The 24,177-nt window shown below is 46.0% G+C and overlaps 1 protein-coding gene across 3 annotated transcripts in view; it reads left to right on the forward strand.

Annotated features, from left to right (window-relative positions):
• The window catches only part of SLC12A1 (solute carrier family 12 member 1), a 372,378-nt gene that overhangs the window by 336,319 nt on the left and 11,882 nt on the right, over nucleotides 1-24,177 (forward strand). For all 3 annotated transcript variants that reach the window (XM_069222497.1, XM_069222494.1, XM_069222496.1), the window contains exon 25: nucleotides 14,177-14,312. In XM_069222497.1, the coding sequence (XP_069078598.1) occupies nucleotides 14,177-14,312 (136 nt within the window). The remainder of the gene's footprint in view (nucleotides 1-14,176; nucleotides 14,313-24,177) is intronic.

The following is a 24,177-nucleotide window of genomic DNA, read 5'->3' on the forward strand; positions in this document are numbered from 1 at the left end:
CACGCCACATTATCCTGACCTACCGGCTTGACCGTGCCACTATACATGAACTGTGTGCCCAGCTGGAGCCCGACCTGATGTCCCCCATCCGCCAACCCACAGGGATTCCCCCTCTGGTGCAGGTCCTGTCAGTACTCCATTTCTTGGCAAGTGGGTCATTTCAGACAACAGTGGGAATTGCTTCTGGGATGTCTCAGCCCATGTTTTCGAAGGTGTTATCCAGAGTGTTGTCTGCCCTGATGAAATACATGAGGAGCTACATCCTTTTCCCTGAGGTGGGCGAATTGGCTACAGTGAAGGGTGATTTCTATGCCCTTGGACATATTCCCAACGTCATTGGTGCCATTGATGGGACCCATGTGGCTTTGGTTCCCCCCCAAGAAAGTGAGCAGGTGTACAGGAACAGGAAAAGTTACCATTCTATGAACATCCAGGTGGTGTGTTTGGCTGACCAGTACATCTCCCATGTCAATGCCAAATTCCCTGGGTCAGTGCATGACGCCTACATCCTAAGGAATAGCAGCATCCCTTACGTGATGGAACAGCTAGAGAGACACCGTGTATGGCTATTGGGGGACTCTGGGTACCCCAAACTGTCGTGGCTACTGACCCCTGTAAGGAATCCCCGGACCATGGCAGAGGAACGGTGCAATGAGGCCCATGGGCGTACTAGGAGGGTGATCGAACGCACCTTCGGCCTCCTAAAGGCCAGGTTTCGGTGCCTGCATATGACAGGTGGATCCCTAATGTACTCACCTAAGAAGGTGTGTCACATCATCGTGGCCTGCTGCATGCTTCACAACCTGGCTTTGCGCCGCCAGGTGCCTTTCCTGCAGGAGGATGGTCGAGACGGTGGTGTTGTGGCAGCTGTGGAACCTGTGGAGAGTGACGAGGAGGAAGACGACGGGGCTGAAACAGACAACAGGGACAGAATCATTGCACAGTACTTCCAATAGGACACAGGTAACAATTCAAACATAATTTAGTAAATGTAAACTACTCTCCTGCATCTCTGCTGCCTGTCTATTTGCCCCAGTGTATGATGACTGAGTTGTGGCTTTTCCCTCCCTATTTCAGATCTGGGGTCCCCACTACGAGTCCTGTGCTTCGTTTCCCCATGGACTACAGCTTTGTGGCAGCGGTTTGTTGACTTCACTATGTACAAGGACATATTTGCACTGTCATGTCAATTACAATATTTTGAAATCACAGCCAGACGCCAGATAGTTTTGTGCAAAATAGGTGTTTATTTCAGTGCTCAAAATGGGATGGGTGGTTTCAAGTGGGTGGGGGCTATGGTGAAGGAATGTCCATGGCAGAGTCCAGAGTAACAGTCACACAGGTGCATTGTCCATAGGCCTGTGGAGAGATGGAGCATGGGCAGTTCAAGGATGGACAGGGTGACAATGTGGGACAGTGGGATGACATCAGGTGGTATCCTTTGCTGGCGGGGGTCTTGACATCCTACTCTGTCTTCTTGCGAGATCTCAGGGCCCTCTTGCGGGGTGGTTCTTCTCCTGCAGGAGGTGGGGGTCTGGTGGGCTGCTGTTGTGCGGGGGCCTCCTGTCCACTAGCGCCGGCGGAGGTGGTTGGCTGTTCTTGGTCCAGGCTAGTGGCAGGGGCCCTTTGTTGTTGTTGAGTGTCCGTCCTGGTGTTGATGAGTTCCTGCAGCAGCCCTACCATGGTAACCAGGGTGGAGGTGAGGGCTCTGATGTCCTCCCTGTACCCCCGATAGTGTTCCTCCTGCAGTACCTGGATCTCCTGGAACCTGGCCAGTACCGTCGCCATCGTCTCCTGGGAGCGGTTGTATGCTCCCATGATGGTGGTGAGGGCCTCGTGGAGAGTGGGTTCCCTGGGCCCGTCCCCCCCCTGTCGCACAGCTGCCCTCCCAGTTCCCCTGTTTCCCTGGGCCTCTGCCCCCTGGCCGGTGTGCCCACTACCACTGCCCCCAGGTCCCTGTTGTTGTTGGGGTGGTGGGTTATCCTGGGTGCCCTGTAGTGGTAGACACACCGCTGATTGACGCGCCCTGGAGACAGAGGCATGGGCCCGCTGGGTGGGAGCTATGCTGGTGTTCCCAGAGGGGTTTGGGTCTGTAGTGGCCTGTGGCTGTCTGAGGGGAACCGACTGTCCAGAGGTCCCCGATGGTCCGGGCTGGTCATCAGTGTCCAGGTCGACAGAGCTGCTGTCATCGCTGACGGCCTCTTGGGTGGGGGGTGTGGAGAATTCTGGGCCCTCCGTGGCGGTGTGTTGGCGGTCGGGTCCTGCAGGGGTATAGAGGTATGGTTATAGTTTCAATGTGTGCCATATGGGTGTATCTGTGGGTTCCCGTGTCCCCAAGTGCTGGCATTCGTGTGTGGGGGCTTTGGTGAGGGTGGCTTGTGGGGGGGATGTGTATATGCATTGGGCATGCTTTGGTGATGGGTGTCCATGCTTAGTGGACGCATGCAGGCCTAGGTTTTGGGATGTGTGGGTTGTGATGGTGAGACATTGGCAGGGAATAGGTGTGCTGGGGGTGGGGGTGAGGATGGTGGTGGGGGTGAGGATGGTGGTGGGGGTGAGGGTGGGGGTGAGGATGGGGGTGAGGGTGAGGGTGGGGTTTGAGGATGGGGGTGAGGGTTGGGGTATGATTTGGCATGCAGGTGGGGGGGAAGCAGTATTGAAGCTTCAACTTACCAGAATCCATTCCTCCGCCGACTCCTGCGAGGCCGTCAGGATGCAGGATGTTCAAGACTTCCTCCTCCCATGTTGTAAATTGTGGGGGTTGAGGTGGGGGTCCTCCGCCAGTCTTCTGCACGGCGATGTTGTGCCTGGATACCATGGAACGCACCTTCCCCCGTAGGTCGTTCCATCGCTTCCTGATGTCTTCCCGATTTCTGGGGTGCTGTCCCACAGCGTTGACCCTGTCGACAATCCTCTGCCATAGCTCCGTCCTCCGGGCAATGCTGGTGTATTGGACCTGTGTGCCGAAGAGCTGGGGCTCTACCCGAACGATTTCCTCCACCATGACCCTGAGTTCTTCGTCTGAGAAGCGGGGGTGTCTTTGGGGTGCCATGGAGTGGTGTGTATGATGTGTGGGGTGGAGTATGTGTAGTTAAGTGTGTTGAGTGTGGTGGTGTGTGTTGTTTTGTGTGTGGATATTGTGTGGGTGATGGTGTAGTGTGCCTCTGTGTGATGGTGTTCTATGATCGCTGCTGTGTCTCTCAGTGCTTCTTTTTGGATTTTGGACGAAGGGGTTTGTGGGTGATGTGGGTGTGTGTTTTATATTGTATTGTGTGTGTGGGAGTGGTGTGTGTATGTGTATCAGGTGTGTGGAATTCAAATCGTCCAATGTTGCTGAGTTTTGTTCGTTTGTGTGTATTCTGACCGCGGCGGTGTGTACCGCCAATGGAAAACCGCGTTTGAAAGACCGCCGCGTGGATTCGTGGGTCAGAATGGCATGGGCGTATTTCTGTTGGCGTGACGGTGGAGGTTTGGTCACCTCCACTTTTCCGCCGACCGCTGGTCTGGCGGTCTGTTGTGGCTGTCGGATTTTCGGCGGTTTGGCTGCTGCGGGTCAGAATGACCGTGGCGGATTACCGCGACCGCGGCAGAATTATGGAGGATTTCTGACCGGCGGTAAGCGCCTTTTACCGCCGAGGTCAGAATGACCACCAGAGTTCCTGTCCTGAAAATCTGCCGGGCAGCTACCTGGGCATCCCTGCACACGTTTGCCAAACATTACTGCCTGGCTAGTCAGGTGCGTCGGGATGGCTACTTTGGTCGTTCGGTCATGCAGGACTTTCGATTATGATCTTGATTCGCAGCCCACCTCCGAGGATGTCGTTGCTTGGATATCTATTCTAAGGTAGGGAATCTGCAACTAGAACTCTCTCTCAGATGTACACGTTACTTACCTTCGGTAACGAAATATCTGGTAGAGACATATTCTAGTTGCAGATTCCTTACTGGCCCACCCATCCTCCCCGCTTTCGAACTGATTTCTACGACAGGGATTCCCCATTCAGGTCCATAACTCTGGCGCACCAATCTCAGTGTTCTTAGCGGCTCTGCCCTTTGGCGTGGAAAGTCGTTAAAAGAAACTGAGGTCACTGCGTTGAGGCGGCACCTATGTACTACTTCCAAGGTCATCACAGTGAATACGAAGCCTGCAGAGTCGAACGACGCCACCTGCCAATGCGCAAGGTTATTGCTTGAAGAAAAAATCTCCGGATCCAGTCTTACACCTGGGAAAAAATTGTAAGGTAAGGAATCTGCAACTAGAATATGTCTCTACCAGATATTTTGTTACCGAAGGTAAGTAACTTGTACGTCAAGTGTCACCCCTCTTCTCATCTTACAAGTTCTCACAATACATCTGATGCTTGTGGGGTATTCAGAAAGTTACTCCAGACTTCCCGTGCCACACACTCTAATTTGGCATGTAACTGACCTTGCCCTACTTTGAAAGTCTCCTGCACCTCTTGGAAGGTTGTGAAATGTTCTCCTGGGTAAATATCTCCTATTAAAAGGCAATCCTTAATTTTCCACTGTTCCGTCCACATGCAGTCATCAATGGCACAAAAAGGGACCAGATCCTTATCAAAGGGGGGGTCTTCAAAATAATCTTACAGACCACCTGTTACCATAATTCAGTCGTGACTTTTACTATGTGCGGTATCTGATGTGGAGATCTACCCCCTTTCATCAGGAGCTGTGGCAAGATATCCTCACTCAGTAGGTGCTTGAAAAGTCTTTTCTCCCACCCATCTATGTTTGTCATCCATCTAGCTACTTGTTGTAACTGAGCTGCATCATAATAAAGCTGCATATAAGGGACTTCCAGGCCTCCATCCTCCAGTATTTCACCACAACGTGGAGAGAGAAACTCTGCTGCGATGACCAGCCCATTGCAACAATCTCAATTGCCCATAAAGCTTACAAAAGAGTTGGGGATCAAGTTGAAGCAAAGAGAGTTCTGGACTAATTACAGATAGCGGGGAAGGAAGACCATTTTGGCCACTGCCACCCTGCCCATGATGGAAAGTGGTAGTCTATTCCAAAAAGCGACATAGTTCATCAATCCTCTCACCACCTACTTTGTGTTGAGGCGATTATGGCCTCCTTCGTGTGTGACCCAGATGCCCAGGTAGCAGAATTGCTCCAGTTCCCAACGTAACCTCACCCCAGGCAATCGATCAGCGGGCTTCCTGTCAGATCCCATAGGGGTAACAGTAATGATTTCCAGGCATTGAACTTAAGTTCAGAGAATACACTACATGTTGCCAGCTCTTGAAGCAGGATGGTAACAGACTCTTCTGTGGCTCTGAGGTAAACCAGGTCATCGTTCGCGTACAAGGAGATTACATGAGCTTGCATCCCAACCCGAATACCATTACTGGCCATATCCCATACCAACAATAGAGCTAGAGGCTCAATTACTAGTGAGAACAGGAGCGGTGACAGGGGACATCCCCGTCTAGTTCCCCTGCCCACTCCCCACGCTTCAAAAAGCTGACCACCCACTCTTATACATATGAAGGGCCTGTTATAAAGGAGGCGTACCCAAGCACAAAAGTTAGGTCCGAAACCCATACCCTTAAGTACTTCAAATAATTTTAGTCAGTCATATCAAAAGTCTTCTCCAGGTCTAAAGATACCACGGCCAGATCCTGCGCTCTGCCAGTCGTCTCGTAGAATATGAACGATTTGCTTCAAATTGAGTATAGGGCTTCACATTGGTATGAATCTACACTGGTCTTGGTGGACCAAGATGAGGATCACCCCTCTCAACCAAGATGTTAGGACCTTACAGAGGATTATAACATCTAAATTTAACATGGTGAGAGGTCTATAGGAGGAAGGATCTGCCCCGTCCCCTCCCGGTTTTAAAATGAGACATAATTCCTTCTCGCATTGTAGCTGGTAATATACCTTTCTCACGTGCTTCCTGAAACACCTCCAATAATTTGTGGTGAAGTGTGGCACCATATGTCTGATAAAACTCCATGGGGAATCTGCCCCTCCTCCCTGGTATTTAAGACCCATTAAGTGCCTTCACAGCCCCTTTCAGCTACTCCGGTGTTATTTCCTCCTCTAGCTCCTGCTTCTGTGCCATACTCAGGTTGGGGAGAGCCACATCTTCCAGATATTCCTCCAGCTCTAGTTCCGGGGTGGGGGTGCGCTGCATAAGCAGCGTGAAGGAGCTCAACAAACACAGCTATAATCCCACTTCTACTGGTAACCCCCTCTCCTGCTTTGTTTCTGAAGCACAGGATAGGCGGAGATTCTACCTTATGCTGGAGTATCCATGCCAATAAACATCCAGACTTATCCCCTTCCCTATGTAGTCTTTGTCGGTACAACCTCAAAGTCGTCTTGTCAAGCCTGTCCCAGAGCTCGTTCATGGCCCTGTGTGCCTGCAATATTTCCCCATGTGTGGTGGCTGAACTTGTTTTTTCTCCCGCTGTGTCACCAGCCTCCCCTCCAAAGCCTTGAGCACAGTTTTCATTTGGTGCTGCACTCTACATACAGCCACATACAGGTCCCCCTTATTACTTGTTTTAGGGCCTCCCACTCCACTGCTCTACACTGCATGCTGCCCCAATTCAGTGCTAAATATTCCTGGAAGAATAATGCCAGAGCCTCACGGCCTGCGGGATCTGAAAGAAACTCTGGAGGCATGTACCAAGCACATCGCTCTTCTCTCTTGAGTCCCCGTTACAGTTCTAGCAGAACTGAAGCATGATTGAATAAGAATCTGCTCAGATGTATGACAGCAGACATTTGTGAGAGCGTCAACCCGCTCAGCAGAAAACAATCCAAGCAGTTGTACGTCCCATGAGTTTTTGAATGGCATGTATATTCCTTGCTATATGGATGGAATTCCCTCCAGCCACCTAGAGGCCTCAAATAGTTCATTACACTCTTGAATGATCTCACTGTAAGTGACTTGGTGCCCAAATTAGGCAGAAAGTGGGTCCTGTTGCCATCCAATACACAATCAAAAACTCCAGCCCAGGGTATGGGGGTACCCACTGCCACCTCCAGTAATTTCAAGATTCTGTAAAACGTATAATCATCAGTGTTGGGTGCATAAGTGTTTAAAAGTGTTATAGGTATCCCATCCAGAGTGCCTAGTAAGAGTACATAGCAGCCCTCTACATCTGCCTCACTGTATGTGCGTTTAAATAGTACCCCAAGTATCACCCAAATGGCCACCACTCGCGCATATGAAGAGTACGTGGATGTAAACAGCTGTCCTCACCACTTTTTAGCCAGCTTTTGGGTTTCGTCCACATCAGATGTGTCTCCTGTAGGCATGCAATTTGTGTTCTCTGTTGACGCAAGTATGAGTGTATTCTATAGAAGGTAATGTACCATCTGAGCCCTCCCACATTCCAAGTTATTACCTTTAGTCGATCTACCATGAGCTCATATAACTCTCCTCTCGAGGAGGGTCTATCTCCTCAACCACTCTCCCTCCCTGAATAGCATAAATCCAAAGGGAACCTGCACCATCTCGGACCTCCATGTACACTGTGTTGGCGAACAACAATATAATTACAACTGTTTCAAAACCAATGCAATAAACCCCCAATACCCAAACCCCAGAGAAGCAGTTGAACACCCAATAAATCTGCAGCAAATCCATTGCCTAGTAAACTGGCAGGACACTCTACCTAAACCCAGTTACCCTAACCATTGCCTACCACAAACATTAAAGGGCTCTCACTGATACCCTTCAGGGCATCTTACCATGTCAGAATTGTATCACCCTGGTGTTGACAATCATGTGTCTCAGATAAAGATCAGGTGAGTGTATCATGCAAACCGACGTGACCATTCTAGTGACTGGGGCTCGCTCTCACCTAACAGAAAGGCAATGTCCCCCCCCCCAACATGTCATACTCCGTGAAGCCCCAGGTGGATCAGACCATCTAATGGTCCCCCAAAGTTCATGTCTCAGAGATATCTTCATGTCGTTCAGAGTGCTGGCCCTCATCTGTTGGTGAAGCTTGAGAGGAGGGAGCAATTGACATTGGCCCTGATTCTGACCTTGGCGGACAGCGGAGGCCGTCCGTCAAGGTACCGCCGCCAAATGACCGCACCGCGGTCAGAAGACCGCGGCGGCCATTCAGACATTTCCTCTGGGCCGGCGGGCGCTCTCCAAAAGAGCGCCCGCCGGCCCAGAGGAAATGCCCCTGCAACGAGGACGCCGGCTCAGAATTGAGCCGGTGTAGTTGCAGGGGTGCGACGGGTGCAGTTGCACCTGTCGCGTATTTCAGTGTCTGCAAGGCAGACACTGAAATACTTTGCGGGGCCTTCTTACGGGGGCCCCTGCAGTGCCCATGCCATTGGCATGGGCACTGCAGGGGCCCCCAGGGGCCCCGCGGCACCCCCTACCGCAGGATGGCGGTAGGGGGTGTCTGAATCCCCATGGCGGCGGAGCGCGCTCCGCCGCCTTGGAGGATTCCCCCGAGCAGCGGAAAGTCGGCGGGAGACCGCCGACTTTCCGCTTCTGACCGCGGCTGAACCGCCGCGGTCAGAATGCTCGTGGGAGCACCGCCAGCCTGTTGGCGGTGCTCCCGTGGTCGGTGGCCCTGGCGGCCACCGGCCGCCAGGGTCAGAATGACCCCCTTTGTGCCATCGTCCTGGATCACCACTCTGCTTGATTCCTCATCTGTCACAGGAGGAGCACCCCCCCATCCTGGTCTTGTCTTCCCATTGCCAGTGGGACCCGCATGCCCCTGCTGATGCACTGAGGCTCAAGCGCCAGGGACTGGCCCTATCCCTGGGCACCTTATCCCACACCTCTTGCCAGTGCCAGTATTGAAAAAATTAGATAACATGGTTATGGCACTCTCTCAGGACTCAGCCACACTCTCTCCTACCCTGCAGCTCCACCGCATTGCCACTGCATACTCACCTTCTATGCATTTTTTATGGGGAGCACTGGATCCATAGTATTCCCAGGCCAGGAGCAATGCCCCAGCAACATTGTTCGCCGCCTATTGGGCCTTGCGTCACCCACGGCCTCCTTAACTTTCAGCACACCTCTGGGTACTCGCACCATGGGCCACTGCTCCCGTGATCCTCCCTGGTGGTCCTTTGGCTGCCCACAGGCCAGAGGTTCCATTCCAGGCCACAGATCTGAAGTGGCTGCGACAGTCGCTCCTCGACCACGCCCAATGCTCTCCTCCAAAGCTACAGCCACATCACAGCCCGAAACGCAGCTGGCACCCGGCTTAGCTGCCGTCTCCCAGCATCACAGCCTAGAGCAGTCATGGTGTCTCCTCCGCCCTCCGTTCAGCCGCCTTGGGGACCTCCACCCCAACCAGCAGGCGTGGGGGTTGCCATAGATCACCCGAGCAGGACAGTCTCCCTGGCACAGCAGTGCAGGCCCTAACAGAGCCCCCACCCAACCAGGGAACCCTCTGCTACGCCATCACCTGGGGTCAGAGGGCACAGGATTAAGTGTGAATTGAGCGGTAGGGGACACACAGGGCTGATATGGGTAAAAAAAAAAAAAGCCTGACAGGGCTGAGGATAATGCAGGATTTAGCGGGGTTGAGTGGGAGCCTCTTAGGAATGCGTCCTATCTTCTATCTTGGTGAAGCCACACCCCGACACTCACTGTTAAAGTGTTTGAGAGGGACATTGTGAATGAATATAAATCAATTGTTACTTTTTAATTTTGAATGCAAGACACAGAAATAGCAGAGGTCGTTTCTCAGGAGCAAACCAAAACAAGTCAAATTATCAACATAAAGAGAAACATTTGTTGTTTTACTTTCCATCCATCCACTCTTCAGTGTAGGTGCTAAGTCACCAATGTCTTGCAAAACACCGTTAGCCTTCTCAAGCTTTGTTGCAACATAACTTTATCATCTACAACATGTAGTTGTGCTTTTCACTTATAAGTTGAAGCTTACAAATGTCAGCATTCAAATGCTATTTGTTAGAAACCATAGACGGGGCTCACAATGTCAAGCCTTGGAATGTGTTCTTTCTGCTATCCAGGTGTGCATATGTGCCTGTGTGTGACCTATGCATGCATGCATGCATGTGTGTCTGTGTGTGTGTGTGTTGTGCAGGCATATTTGTGTGGGTGTGTCAAACCTCCAGGTGAGGGGACTTCTAAGATAATTCAGCCTCTTAGTATTTTCGGTGCTCAGCTCCCTTAAATTAAAAAACAGCTAAGTCGTCCGGCTTTGGGGAAACAGGCATGCAGAAAGACACATAATGAGGCTACCTCATGTCAAAAGGACAAATCTTATCACAAATAACAATGACCATAGAAATATTAAGGGAACTGAACCCTAGTAGACCAGGTCCAAAGGTGAAACTGAAGACTGGTACCAAAAATCTGGGAGTAGGATCCATAGCTGAGCACACAAAATTACAGAAGCACCACAGGACACGTAATACAGGTAAAGAAACGGGAAAACATAGGGCAAATTAAGAAGAAACAAAGATGAAGGTGAGGAAAGGGTCAAGTGAGTGAACTGTCATTACTGGAGTAGTAACCCAGTATCACAAAGTAATGCTAGCCATCAGATGACAGAAATGCTTGTTTTTCATACTTATCATACTTTGGATAACCAGGAGGCATTGCCATTGTAAAACAGAAAAACCGGGCCGCCATGTTGCACTGGGCAAGAGGTCATTGAATTGAAAGGGAAAAGGAACCTGCAGTGAACATTCTAGAATGGAAAGCACAACATGGGCCTGTGTGTGTGAAAGGAGCATCTATGACCCAAACTCAGCCACCACCATGGGGACAGTCTCCAGAAACTTAAGCAGCTAAACTTGTTAATTGAGCCTCAAAGTGCATGAGTATAGGAATACCAGTCTCCCAGCGCTAGAGTGGATACCCACTCAGCCCTTACCTGAATTTTTATCCCAGAATTGTACACAGTTCATTTAGTTCTGAGAATTTGTGTGTGTGACTGTGTTTCTAGCCCTTTAAAAAAACACCTTTGTGAGTTAGAAAGCAATGCTGAAAATGATAATCTCTACTTTCCAAATGTCAGCTGCAAGTGGGTTATTCAGTCCTGATGTTTTTTTCTAGTCTCAGACCTGCTGCTCAGCATTTATCATGAAAATGTATTTCAAGTCCTAAAATGAAAAGAAAAAAAAAATAGAACTGGATGAGCAGCGTATTCATGACATAAGATAACTTGAGTCTTTTCTAACATCACCTTGTGCCCACCTCCTGCACATCGATGAATGTCGCCTATTACTAATCATCATGTTTCCCCATTGTACATCACCCTTCTTCCTGCAGCACATAACTGTGTCGCCCATAATAGACAAAGCCATGTGAGCTCAGAATAAACATTACCCAGGGCGTCACTGCACTAAACCCAGTGCTAACATCACAGACTACGTGTTTATCCTAAAGCTGACCGTCCAGTGTCCCTGTCAGGCACATCACCCTCTGCTACCCTTCTGAAATTGGATTCCTGTAGGTGTGTTGGTCTTTGTGCATTTTCCATGTGTGCACATATGCTAGCTGCATGCCTTTTGTGCATTTACTATGTGAATGCTAAAGTAATCGGTTTTGTCAATTATTTTTATATCTCCAGTTGATACACTGGAGTACATATTAGTGACAAACCATTGTGCTTAGTTTTTGTGGCGTGAATTCTTGATGTGCATATAAGTAGGGATAGTAAAAAAATTCCACCCAAAAGTCAAACATACGTATTTGACTACATTTTGCATTCAGATTTCCACTTTTGAACAAAGGTGTAGGACCATTTGGATACACTTTATTGGTGATAATAAATGCCCAAAATCAAGAGCAGATTGCTTGAATACATATGCAATTCAAACACAGAATAACAAGGGACACTGTTCCAAAGACAAAGGTTTCAGAGCTCTGCTCTCAAGTCTGTTCCTAGAAACATAGTGGGGGCATTGTGTTCACCTCTACTCATAACAAAAAGCTGACTTACAATTCCTTGTGGCCTCAATTTTGCTAATCCTGATGCAAAGATGCTATAAATTGACTACAGTTGTCACCTCTAAATACATGCTTATTTGTCAAATGTGAATGCTTATCTTTCAGCGATGTTTTTACGCCTTTTTTGTAGTTTTGTATAGTGCAAACCAAACCCACTGGGTCAGCAAAGTCTTTCACAAGGCGTTGGTTGTATATAAAAGTACCCAAAATATTGGTAGACACTCTAACGGTTAATGAAGCCATTTATGAATAGAAGGATTTTGGTTATCATCAACCCTTTCTAATAGACAATGAAGAGATGGTAGGTGCTTTAGAGCAAGAATTCCATTAAGTGTGACACAACGGGAGCCTGACATAAAGTTAGCAAGTCAACATCCACATACTGTAAGTACTTTTATATTGAAACACCAAAAGATTATCCATAATCTGTGTTCGATTATCTAAACATGCAGGGGCAGAGAAGGTAATTGTACATATATTCCAATTGGAAGTGGTGTTGGAGGAGCAGGATACTGAGCTCTCTCCTGAAGGTGCAATATGAATGATTTGCCTTAATAATGGGGTGAGGGTGGTGGTGGAGAACCTTACTCTGGCTGTTCTGCTGGAAAACGGTTGACTTAGAGTTTTTGTTTTCTTGTATTCTGGCATTTTCAGAAGCAAATCTGATTTTTGGAGTGCTTATGAGCCATATGTAACAGCCAGTGTGTCACCTCCTTCGGAAGCTAGAAGAATAAAAAGCCAATAGGACTGTTATGGTGTGATATTTTGGTGCCCGCTATCGGGTGCCAAGTGCCATTGAGGGCTGTTTTAATGGAGCAAGAAACATTGGTAAAATGCCAGCTACAAGGGAAATGTCTTAGTCAAGTCTAGAGAGGACTAGTACATCCAGCATAGTTTTGAAGTCATCTGCGGGGATTAAGAACTTCAGGCAAGATGTACGGTCGCAAACACTCGGGTTCAGAGCTTGTGATGGCAAAATGTTTTTTCTATGTAATAATTACATTTTAGGAGGCGGTAAACCTCTACAGGCTCCTAAAATAGTATTGTGACCCCATATTGGTTCACTATTTGGTAGAGGCATGATGAAGGCGTCCCATCCAAATACAGAATTGGTGTGACATGTATCAGTGTTTTGCGACCATCATCCCATCGCAAAACATTGAAAAATGACTTCCTCCCAAGTTGGGGTGGTAAAAGGGAAGGAAAACAAAGTTTGTTTGGCAGAAGTCCAGGGGACTACTGCAAACTTAAACAAAGCCAAAAAAGAAAACTTTTTATTAAATCCAGTTATGTTCCATTAAAGGAAAACAGACAGAATGTTTTTTAAAGTTTACTTTATTTTAAAGCGATAACAGACATGGTGGGCTGCTGTCCCTAGCAGGCCACCACCCCTGTGATGCGCACCAATCGGAGTGAGTTGCAATTTATGACCTACCATAAAAGTCAGAATTTGCAAACCTTACTATTAGTACTTAGTTAAATTTGTAATATTTTTTACTGAGCACAAAAACACGGGTCACAAATTGCGACCACTTGTTTTTTGCGACCAGTATTTCGAACATCTGGCCCGTAACTCTTCTCAGGAGTCTAATTTGGTAGTGTGCTCCTTTTGCATTGATGCAGGATTCCATATTGAGGATTTTGTTGAGAAAGAAGCCTAAAGACATATATTTTCCATACTAGAAGACTTGCAGTGCACCATGTTTATTGTATCTTGCCAAGCTTGAACTGGAGTTGAGCACTTCAGAGGCAGGCTGGGGAAGAACTCAGTCTTCAGAGTGAGGGTTCATTCTGAGAAGATACTGTAACATTCAGGATTGAAGGACATTTAAGATGTTACCAAGGCATCTGGAGATGCAACTTTCGTGTAAAGCTGAGTGGTGTCTGAGTAAAGGTGAAAAACAAATGGTAGACTGCCCAAAAGGGAGGTGAGGGGTTCATGTATAAATTAAACAGCGTCTGGGAGAGGGTGCCGACTCTCTAGGAACTGCTTAGCGATGTTGGTGGGGTACTTTGATATCCAGGGGTGCTACATGAATTGTTTGAAACATACCATTTATATTCAATTACTTTTCCTTAGGCATTATCTTTGAGTTGTATACTGTGTATGGCACAGTCTTCCAGAAGACAATATTTACTAGAGCTGCAAGGTTTCGGTCTCTCTGTAGTCAGGAGTCCAAAGCGAACTAGGCCACTTTTCTGATGAAATCTCCTCTGCTCTCATTTTAGCTGGAAATTTTTTGAAGAGATGATTGAGCCATATCGCCTCCATGACAGTGCCACTGACCTACCCACTGCTGAAAAAATAAGGAGAGAAAACCCATGGAAGATTACGGATGCAGAGCTGGAAGCATTCAAGGAAAAGGTATGCTCTGAAGGGCATTCAAAATTGGGGGAGGTTGTCACGTTTCTTTTTGAAACACATAGGGGGTAATTCCGACTTTGGTGGCCGGCGGAGGCCGCCCGCCAAAGTAACCCCGTCGGAAGACCGCTCCGCGGTCAAAAGACCGCGAGGGTCATGCCGACTTTCCCGCTGGGCCGGCGGGCGACCGCCAAAAGGGTGCCCGCTGGCCCAGCGGGAAAGACCCTGCAACAAGGAAGCCGGCTCCGAATGGAGCCGGCGGAGTTGCAGGGGTGCGACGGGTGCAGTGGCACCCGTCACGATTTTCACTGTCTGCAAAGCAGACAGTGAAAATCTTTATGGGGCCCTGTTAGGGGGCCCCTGCACTGCCCATGCCAGTGGCATGGGCAGTGCAGAGGCCCCCAGGGGCCCCACGACACCCGTTCCCGCCATCCTGTTTCGGGGTCGGAATTCCCATGGTGGCGCTGCAAGCAGCGCCGCCATGGAGGATTCCCTGGGCCAGGGGAAAACCGGCGGGAAACCGGCGGGAAACCGGCGGGAAACCGCGGTTCCCCTTTTCTGACCGCGGCTTTACCGCCGCGGTCAGAATGGCCCTGGAAGCACCGCCAGCCTGTTGGCGGTGCTTCCGTGGTCCCCGGCCCTGGCGGTCATGGACTGCCAGGGTCGGAATGACCCCCATAGTGTACTCACAAAAGATTTGTTTACTTTGTGTACTTGGTACTGCATTTTGTCACGTTGTTTCTGTATAGAGTGCATATCATCTCAGCTGAGCCAATTTAATCATTTCAACTGCGTCGGCAATCCTGCTGCTGGTTTGCATAATGAAGCAATAATCTTTCTGGGCAGTAGCTATTCTCCTGATTGCTGTGATGACACAGATAAGATGTAAATTGTGATATTCAGTTGTTCTTTGCTTTGAAAATTCTTGCCACTTATGTAAAGTGTGGAGTGTCTCTGCCTATGAAAACTATCTGCAATTCTATTGCGATGTGATCGTTTTTCCTTACAAAACAAGTTAACCTGTATCACATCACAAATACCTAGAAGACCATTGTAATAGCGGAAACATTCATTTACCTGCTGCTATAGTTAACTCTACTTTATATCCCTCCATAATATTTGCCATATATAAATCCACGCAGTGGATTGCTTCGTGGAGCATACCAAAGTGTTTTATAGGGGATCTCCTGAACAACCGCCTTAGTTTTCTGCCAAAGGGTGCAAGCATAGATTGTGGATAATAGCAGTGACCACAAGGGGGTGTACCGCAATAGGAAGGAGGGCCCTTCTGAGTACGGGCACCAGAACCCACCGAGATTCTGACCACATTCAGTTCAACTGGCCATTTGCTAGTAAAGAACACTCTGACAAGCCACCACAGAATGAGAAGCTTACAGCCAAGGTGCCAGGGACCTTAACTGATGTGACCCCCTTGCACCACATGAGCTGCAGGGCCACACAATCCTGCCTAATAATGATTGGAGGGAAAGCAGTGGTAATACTAAAGTGAACGTAATACAAACAATGAGAACCATATGGGTAAGGTAAAATTAATTAAAGATGCAGCATTTTACAGGATGCACACCTAATGATGCTGCAGCTTTGTCACTCAAATGGGCAAGGCTAATGACATGGCACCATGGGAGCATCAGCAACTTGGCTGTTGTTGCCATACAACTGAAATAATTAATGGCCACGATTTTGTGATTGATAGGCTGGACTGGAAATGCAAGGCAGTTATGGACAATATTTTATTATCACTTTCTGAGCATAGCAAATGGGTCTGACTCACTCTTTAGGGCTTAGCATGTTATCCACCATCAACATAACACCACATCTGCATGTTATTCCCTCACTTTGCTATTTAGAGCTTAAGGGCACTGTGTCTCTATGTAAGACTGCTGTGTTGTATACAAAATTCAGTTTTTAAGATAATCTATTTGCTAGCAAGTCCATTTTTTGGGTGTCGAACAAGCCAAAAAATGCTCCTAACCTTGCATTGAATCCTGAGGCTGGAGTGTAGAAAATAATAATAACTAAGTATTGGTAAAGTCGATGTAGCTGGCCTCCGCAAATTGGTGGGTGTGACGGTTCATTAAAGAAATGTATTGCAGGAATATGCAATTAAGATAAAACAAAATATATGTTGCTGCCTAAACACTGCGGGCGTATGCTTGCAATAAAGAAAATGTGCATTTAAAAATAACCATGGCATAGAATGGTAATAGAACAGTATGGCTGATTCCAAGCATGCAGGTGTATAGAAACCTCACAGTTTTAATGCACAACACAGGAAACGATTAATATTATTGGCACAAACAGATGGGACTCTTGGCTTTGAATTTTTGTAACCTGCAGACATAGTTTAATCACACTAAGATGAAAAAGGATTGAAAACTGAAAGACAAAACATACGTTGGCACTGTGAAATATTGTCCCTCCAGCTCCAGCACTGAAGCCTACTTCTTTTTATGCAAGTGTGCACATGTGATCAGGTAAAATGTCATCACTGAAAGTATAAGAGAGTCAGTGGTTGAAGCGGGCTGACCCATTTACCCATAGTGTGTGCTGTGGTAGGCAGAAGAAAAATATGAACAGATCCAAGGGTGAAAAGGGTTTACCCAAAGCCTCTCTATGTATGTACATTTGCATGCATTGTTTCTATTTATTGTTTTAATGAGGCTGGCAAACCAGTTAGAGCAAGGTAAAACAGATTTATTCGAAGGAATGAGAACAAATTAAGGGAACAAATAACAGGGGTTTTAAGTCTGGCTTCTATTTTCATATTGGCTGGAGTGCAAGAAGGAGGAGTCAAAGAAGTAGTACATGCTGAAGAAGGAGGGATAAAACGGGAGACAAAATGTAGGGCAGATGCAGCAAAGAGGGCAAGGATCTAGTGATTACAAGCCAGAGTTAAGTAAAAAGGGCACATATTATAAAACAGTAGGCAGGAAGAGAGAGATAAAAGAAGGGAAGGGAGGAGGGAATGAGTGCACTGTGAATGAAAAGAGCAAAAGTAAGCAAGAGAGACAAGCAAATCAGGGAGCACAGAAGATGTGGGCATTAAAGGAAAGCGTACCTCTACTGTTCACTGAGAGCTCGTTCCATGTGGGGATGAATGAGAGGTTTGGGTGACTCTATCCCTCCACCCAAAGAAGAGAAGGCTCCTATAAAGAAACGAAAACAATATGAGGACGTTGGGGGTCATGAATTAGGCAATAATGAAGAAAAAATAGGGCGTTAGTGGTATCAACCTTAAAAAACAGGGCAAACAATCTATGTTACGTGTTGAGGAAGAAAAAAGCATCAAAGTAAAAGGCATCTGCTATGTTGGTATCTTTAACCTGGTGGATGCCCTTAATTTTGGGAATTGCGAGGAAGTGGGATTGTCAGAATAGCAGAGGCCCTGAAAACACTGCTCCTGCCTACCAAGGGTTTCAGTGTGTGCTTTATAGTAGACCAGCTGTGGCACACTTAATAACCTCCCCTTTACAACAGTCCCATTCGCTTTTCCTGCATGTACATCCCAAATGCTTGTTTTTCCCAAATCAATGTTTTAAATCATCCCGACGTTCCAGATTATTAATCATTTTCACTAATGAACTGAACTTTAAAAACACAATAGTGTGTTAAACAGCAGCTGTAACTTGGTGGCTGAGAAGCTGCATTTGGTGGCAGCTTGCCTGTGATAGAGCGTTCCAGCCTAATAATTTACCTGTAATTGGACGCTCTTGGGTCGATGAATCTTTTGACCAAGTGGGACTCTCTTTACCCAGGAGTAATCAATCAAAATCAATAATCGATAATCAATAACGAACATAAGCAATGCCCTGATCAACATAACACTTAACAATCAATCCAGAAAACATTTCGGCGAAACCATGACCTTTCGGTCATGAATAACCACATCAGTTTATGCAAAGTTAATGAATTTATTTCCCTATATTAACAAAGCTAGCACAATGTAGATTTGTCTCAACACCAAATGATATATGTAAATTAACATTAATAGCTGTCCATAACGGCGAAACAGATGCAATCTATGCAGCATTTGAATAATAATGCCTTCGATAATAGCAACACAAACCACTAAAACTATCATCTGTAACGAGCTAATTGCATACATTTAGTCAGCATAACAAGGTCTCAAATTGCATTGTGCATCAAATAAATCCTCATCTAACCTCAAATTAGCATTAGCATGTGGGTCTTCATGCAAAAACAATTTAGCAACATTAATTTAGAAAACTCCTAACTAGGGCTCTTATCAAAAATCAGCAGTTGGTTACCTAAAAGAAACACAATGCAATTGTACAATTTTCCTTTCATATTTACCAAATTCAATCAGCATTCAAGGAAGTCTTCGTCTCACAGGTACCGGTTTCGATCAGCATGGGACTGGGGCAAAGGGGCAGGATGGACGGGGCAATTGCCTCACGGTGGCAAAATAAAACTACTACTTCATGCAAAGGGACAAATCAAAGTTAAAGTCTCTAGGGCGAGAATTACTTAAAAGTCTCTAAAACACGGCAAAATGACGAAGTCAGCAAGATGGGCCATAATGGCCAATGTCCTGCAAAATGGCGGGTATGGGCAATGTCTCTCGTAATGTCTCTCAAAATGGCTGGTAAAGTTCGTAATGGGCTATAATGGCAAAGATGGCTATAATATGGCTGCTTTCTCCTTGTGCACCTGGTTTAAATAGACAACAGTTCAAATCCAGTAGGGTCTTCCATTGGAGGGTTCATAGGTTGGCTTCAAATTGTCCAATCAAAAACAACAGTTCTCAAGCTTTTACCTAAGCATACATTATCCTTGGAGTCGGGAACGTAAGTTGCAACATATTTTACCAATTAACTCACTTTCAGAGCTTCCATTGTCCGCACCTGCAGATTGACCTTGGAGCAAAGAAGAAGATGCCAGGCTGGCACGAAACCTTAAGATAAGCATGTGAACCGATCTCACTGGAAAAGTACAGCTTCAATCAAGAATACACGTTTATTAGCACATTGGAAAAATACGAGCATCTAAATCGTGAGACAAGGCAACTAGGCCAAAGCCTCCACTAAAGTTATGCTAAGCTAAAGCATTTCTAACAAGCAAATCATGGCACACGTTTACGATTATGTCAAACTAGTACAATTCTAATACATCACGTTATATGAAGCACGCTTATAAATGTTGGCAAACTACTCTGAGGGCACATTTTGTCCCCGTACAATCTTTATTAGTTCGATTAAAGTCACACTTGATTATTGCAGCACTACGTTTATGCGCTAATAAATGTAAAACCTTCATTTCTGCGTCATCAATCCCTCCTCTGATGACTACTTGTCATCACACAAAACTATTCCCACAAATTTTATTCCATTAAAATTCTGTCAGTTCTCTTTGCCTTTTAGTTCCCCTTGTCCTTGCTTTGTATTCTTCTGCCATTCTTTTCATCATTTTCTCTTCCTTCCTTCTTTTAATTCTTGCCATGATCATTAGTATTCCTCTTTTTATTCCCCAAATTCCAAAGATGCAAATCAGTACTATTAATATTCCCTGTATTATTTTTAGCAATATTCCATTCCAAACGCCACCAAGCCAATTTCCCACTGAAGCAAGTCCCTTTCCAACCTTCTCCCACACTCCTGGTTCTTTCAATTCCTTCAAGTCTGCACTTTCTTTTGTTAGATTAGCAAGCATTGTTTTAATCTTTGCACTGTTGTCTGGAATATACGTACAACAGTGGCGCGCACCAAGCATTTTGCAAGCGCCGCCATCCTTTGCTAAAAGAATGTCTAAGGCAAGCCTATTTTGAAGAGTCATAGCTCTTTCCGCTGCAAGTTCAGCATCTATCAGGATTATAGCACCTGAAAACTTTGTCAACATGTTATCCACTATAGTAGACAACTTTCTTATTTTTATGGAATTCAACACAACTCCCAATGAAGGAATCATGGCTCCAAATATATCTCCTACCACAGCAGCTGCGGTCTCTCTTTTCTGGATACGATGGGATCCAGATGTCTTTGGAATCATCGATAGGTCATCCAGTTGATAAACCTTTGGGAACACTATACCCAAATAACATCTCCCCCACCATCCTTTTGGAAGACGATAATAGGCATTATGCCCACAAATGTAATATACACCAGGTATGACAGGATCAAGTCCGTTCAGCATGAATGTCCATTTGGCCTTAAAGATAAACGTATGTTTACATTCACTCGCTCCTACGAAAATGTTATCATAATAAGATTCACCTCGATATATACAAAATTTCCCTACATGCCAAGCATCTAAAGCTATTCTCCCTTGTGTCTTTATTGCAGCAAAAGCATAATTATCTACTGAAGTCCTCTTATGTAGCTCCTTTTCTAATTTTGCATTCATTTGTGCCCTTCTATCATCTGTGCGATCTAAAAAGCTTATTTCTACTGCAGATAGCGAGCAGGTAAGATTTTCCCTATGAGCGTGAGCTGTTTCAAAAGGTTGCATTGGCTCGAAAAAATTCCCTCATTATTTTTGCATCCCAATCTTTAGCAATCTGGCTTAGCTGCGTGATTATAGGAACATATGCAAAGGTAACATCATAATTTGAGTAAAAATACTGTATGTTGGTTGACCATAAAATCTAGAAGTTACTATACTACATGTAATCCCATATGTAAGAGGCATGTGATGATAAGTCACCCCTTCCGTTACCGATGTCGGTATCTGTGTACACACATAACAATCTTTCGCATCCATAGTCTCAACATATTCTGTTAGCAAGCGATAGAAAACATTATACGAAAGTTCTTTCTTATCATGCAAGTGTCTCTCATATAATTCTAGTCTTTTCAGTGCGGTTAGTTCAGTGACAGTAACAGGAGCATAGGTAGAAGCATCAATTTTCTCATTCTCACTCTTACCATGCATTGCAAGCACTATTATCATTATTATTAGTACACATGCAGTTATCAAGCCTATACACGCATATTTACAATATTTCATTCTACTGTTCTGTGTAGCGTACCTAGTCATGATCTGTATAGAATCAGAGAGCTAGAAGCACCTGTAAAAAGAAACGATTTAGCAATTCAGTTACAAAGCTGAACGAGCGCAATGTTCACACAGTTTTCTTCAGAAGCCAAGTCACTTATCGGTTAGCAGCATTTGTCTCAATTCGGCAATAACTCAGTTTTTTTTTTGTTGTTTTTTTTTTTTTTTCAAAGTTCAATAACTCACTCTCTCTTTTTTTTTTTTTTTTTCAGTTGGCAACGTTGTCTCAAATCATGTTTAAAAGTCAATCAAGTTTTCAAAGTCTTATCAAGTTAGCAAATGTCTCATCCTGTTTAGCAATGTCTCAGCTGGTTGTATCACGTTAAATTATAGCAAGCAATGTCATTTATCAGCCTTTCAATCAACAGTGTCCATAAAACTTTTCTTTTCTATTGGTATCTCTTCTTCTTCGTTCTCGAGGCTAAGAGATACAAACTCGTCAGTCCAATCGTCATGGACTACATATGCCCATTCAGGACCGGAATATCTTCTGTTCGGTATCCTTTTCCTTTTTAATTTTGCATCTCTCTTTGACTCTGCCTCACTGGTACTTTCCTCTTTGGTCAAGTCTTTTCCTTCACTTGAGGTTGGTACCACGACAGACACTTCTTTTCTTTTCTCTTTCACTCTTGGCCCTTCGTCATTCAACTTTTCTCTAGTTCCTATTTTTACTGGCGATCTACTTTGTCTTTTCTTTGCACCGTGTCCATTTGATGGACCTGCGATCTCTTCTGAAGAAGTTTGAACAGTTTCGTTCTGTTCTGCCTTGTCCCCTTGTTCTGGAGAGACAATCACATTTTCCTTTTCTTTTACTGTACCGTCTGCTTCTGGGAAAGCCCTCCTCTGATCAGGCTCTCCTGCTTTTTCACCTCTTTCGAGCCCTTTGTCACCGTTACTTTCTTCAGGCTCTGTGTCACTTTCAGCTGCTTCAGGCTCTTTGTTACCTTCAGCTGCTTCAGGCTCTTTGTTACCTTCAGCTGCTTCAGGCTCTTTGTTACCTTCAGCTGCTTCGTCGCTGTCTGAGGTTTCCCCTTGGTCTTCCCCAAGTGAGTCAGTTTCTTCGTCCTCAGAGAATATTTCTCTCTCCTCTATGTCTGCCTGTTCGCTTCCAGTTCTGTTTTGCTCTGTCTCAGCACTCGGCACTTTATTATCAGGTACTGGCAGTTTCAGCGCTTCAACTTCCTCATCTGTGGGACACAACACTTTCTTTGTGTGACTGGCGTGAATCCAGTTGAGAACCCCCGCACACTTCACAGCGGTAGTTGTCGTCAGGATCACTTGGAAAGGGCCTTTCCAACGGGGTTCCAGACACGACTTCCTCACGTGCTTCTTTACCACGACCCAGTCACCTGCTTTCAGTGTGTGTCCTGGACCTTGGATCGGTGGCAAGGTGGTTGCTTCCACCTGGTGAGAGAAAGAGCGAACCACGTCAGCCAGACCTTTGCAGTAGTCTAACACCATATCATCTGTAATATTCAAAAGCGCATTTGCAGGAACTGCAGGAAGTCTCATGGCCCTGCCCATGAGAATTTCGTGCGGAGACAATCCAGTCTTTCTGTCAGGGGTGTTTCTCATTGACATTAACACCAAGGGCAATGCGTCAGGCCATTTCAAATTTGTCGATGCACATATTTTCGCCATTCTTGATTTCAGTGTACCATTCATTTGCTCCACCAGTCCTGAGGCTTCAGGGCGATAGCTACAATGCAGTTTTTGCTCAATGTTCAGCGCTGCGCAAAGTAACTTTATCACCTCGTTATTGAAGTGACTTCCCCTATCTGATTCTAAAGAGATCGGGAATCCGAAACGTGGTATTAACTCCTTCAACAATAGTTTTGCAACTGTAAGGCTGTCATTTCTACGTGTAGGGTATGCTTCAATCCAGTGATTAAAAATGCACACAATCACCAACACATACTTCAGACCTCCATGCACAGGCATCTCAATAAAGTCCATCTGCATTCTGCTGAACGGGCCACTCGCCCTGCCAATGTGGCTCGCGTTCACAACTGTTCCCTTTCCTGGGTTCATCTGCTGGCAAATGACACAACGATGGCAAACTGCTTCCGCAGCTTGACGAAATCTGGGGTTAAACCAATCAGTTTTGAACAATCTTATCATGGCATCTCTCCCTAGGTGAGCCTGCCCATGATAGAACCGCGCTAGCTGCGATAAAAGACAATTTGGTAAAACATATTTTCCCTCAATTGAAACCCATAACTCATCTGGTCTCTGTGTACATTGTGATTTAATCCAGGAAACTCTTTCCTCCTCCCTGACGCTATTCTGTAATGCTTTTAGTTCATCCATTGTATCCACGACCTTTAAGGCAAATGCTTCAGCTGGTTCAAGCTCTGGCTCACTTATCGAATTCCATTCATCCCTGAGCAATATACAGTTCAAGGCACAAAATCTTGCGACTTGATCCGCATATGCGTTTCCCAGAGAAACATAGTCCTGTCCTTTTGTATGAGCACTACACTTTACCACTGCAATTTCGGCTGGCATTTGAATGGCGTGTAACAATTCCCTTATTCTCTCCCCGTTTTTCACTGGGGACCCTGAAGAAGTCAGGAAACCTCTCTGTGACCATAATTGCCCAAAGTCGTGCACAATTCCAAACCCGTACTGACTATCAGTGTAAATGGTAACCTTCATCAATGTAGACAGTTGGCATGCTCTTGTAAGTGCTACAAGCTCTGCTACTTGTGCAGAATAGACTCCTTGAAGCCAGGACGCTTCCAAGACACCTGTTACAGTACATACAGCATATCCTGCTTTCAAAATTCCCATTGCATCTCTTAAACATGACCCATCAACAAAAATAATTTGGTCA

The sequence above is a fragment of the Pleurodeles waltl genome, chromosome 3_1 (genome assembly GCF_031143425.1).
Source record: "Pleurodeles waltl isolate 20211129_DDA chromosome 3_1, aPleWal1.hap1.20221129, whole genome shotgun sequence".
NCBI lineage: Eukaryota > Metazoa > Chordata > Amphibia > Caudata > Salamandridae > Pleurodeles > Pleurodeles waltl.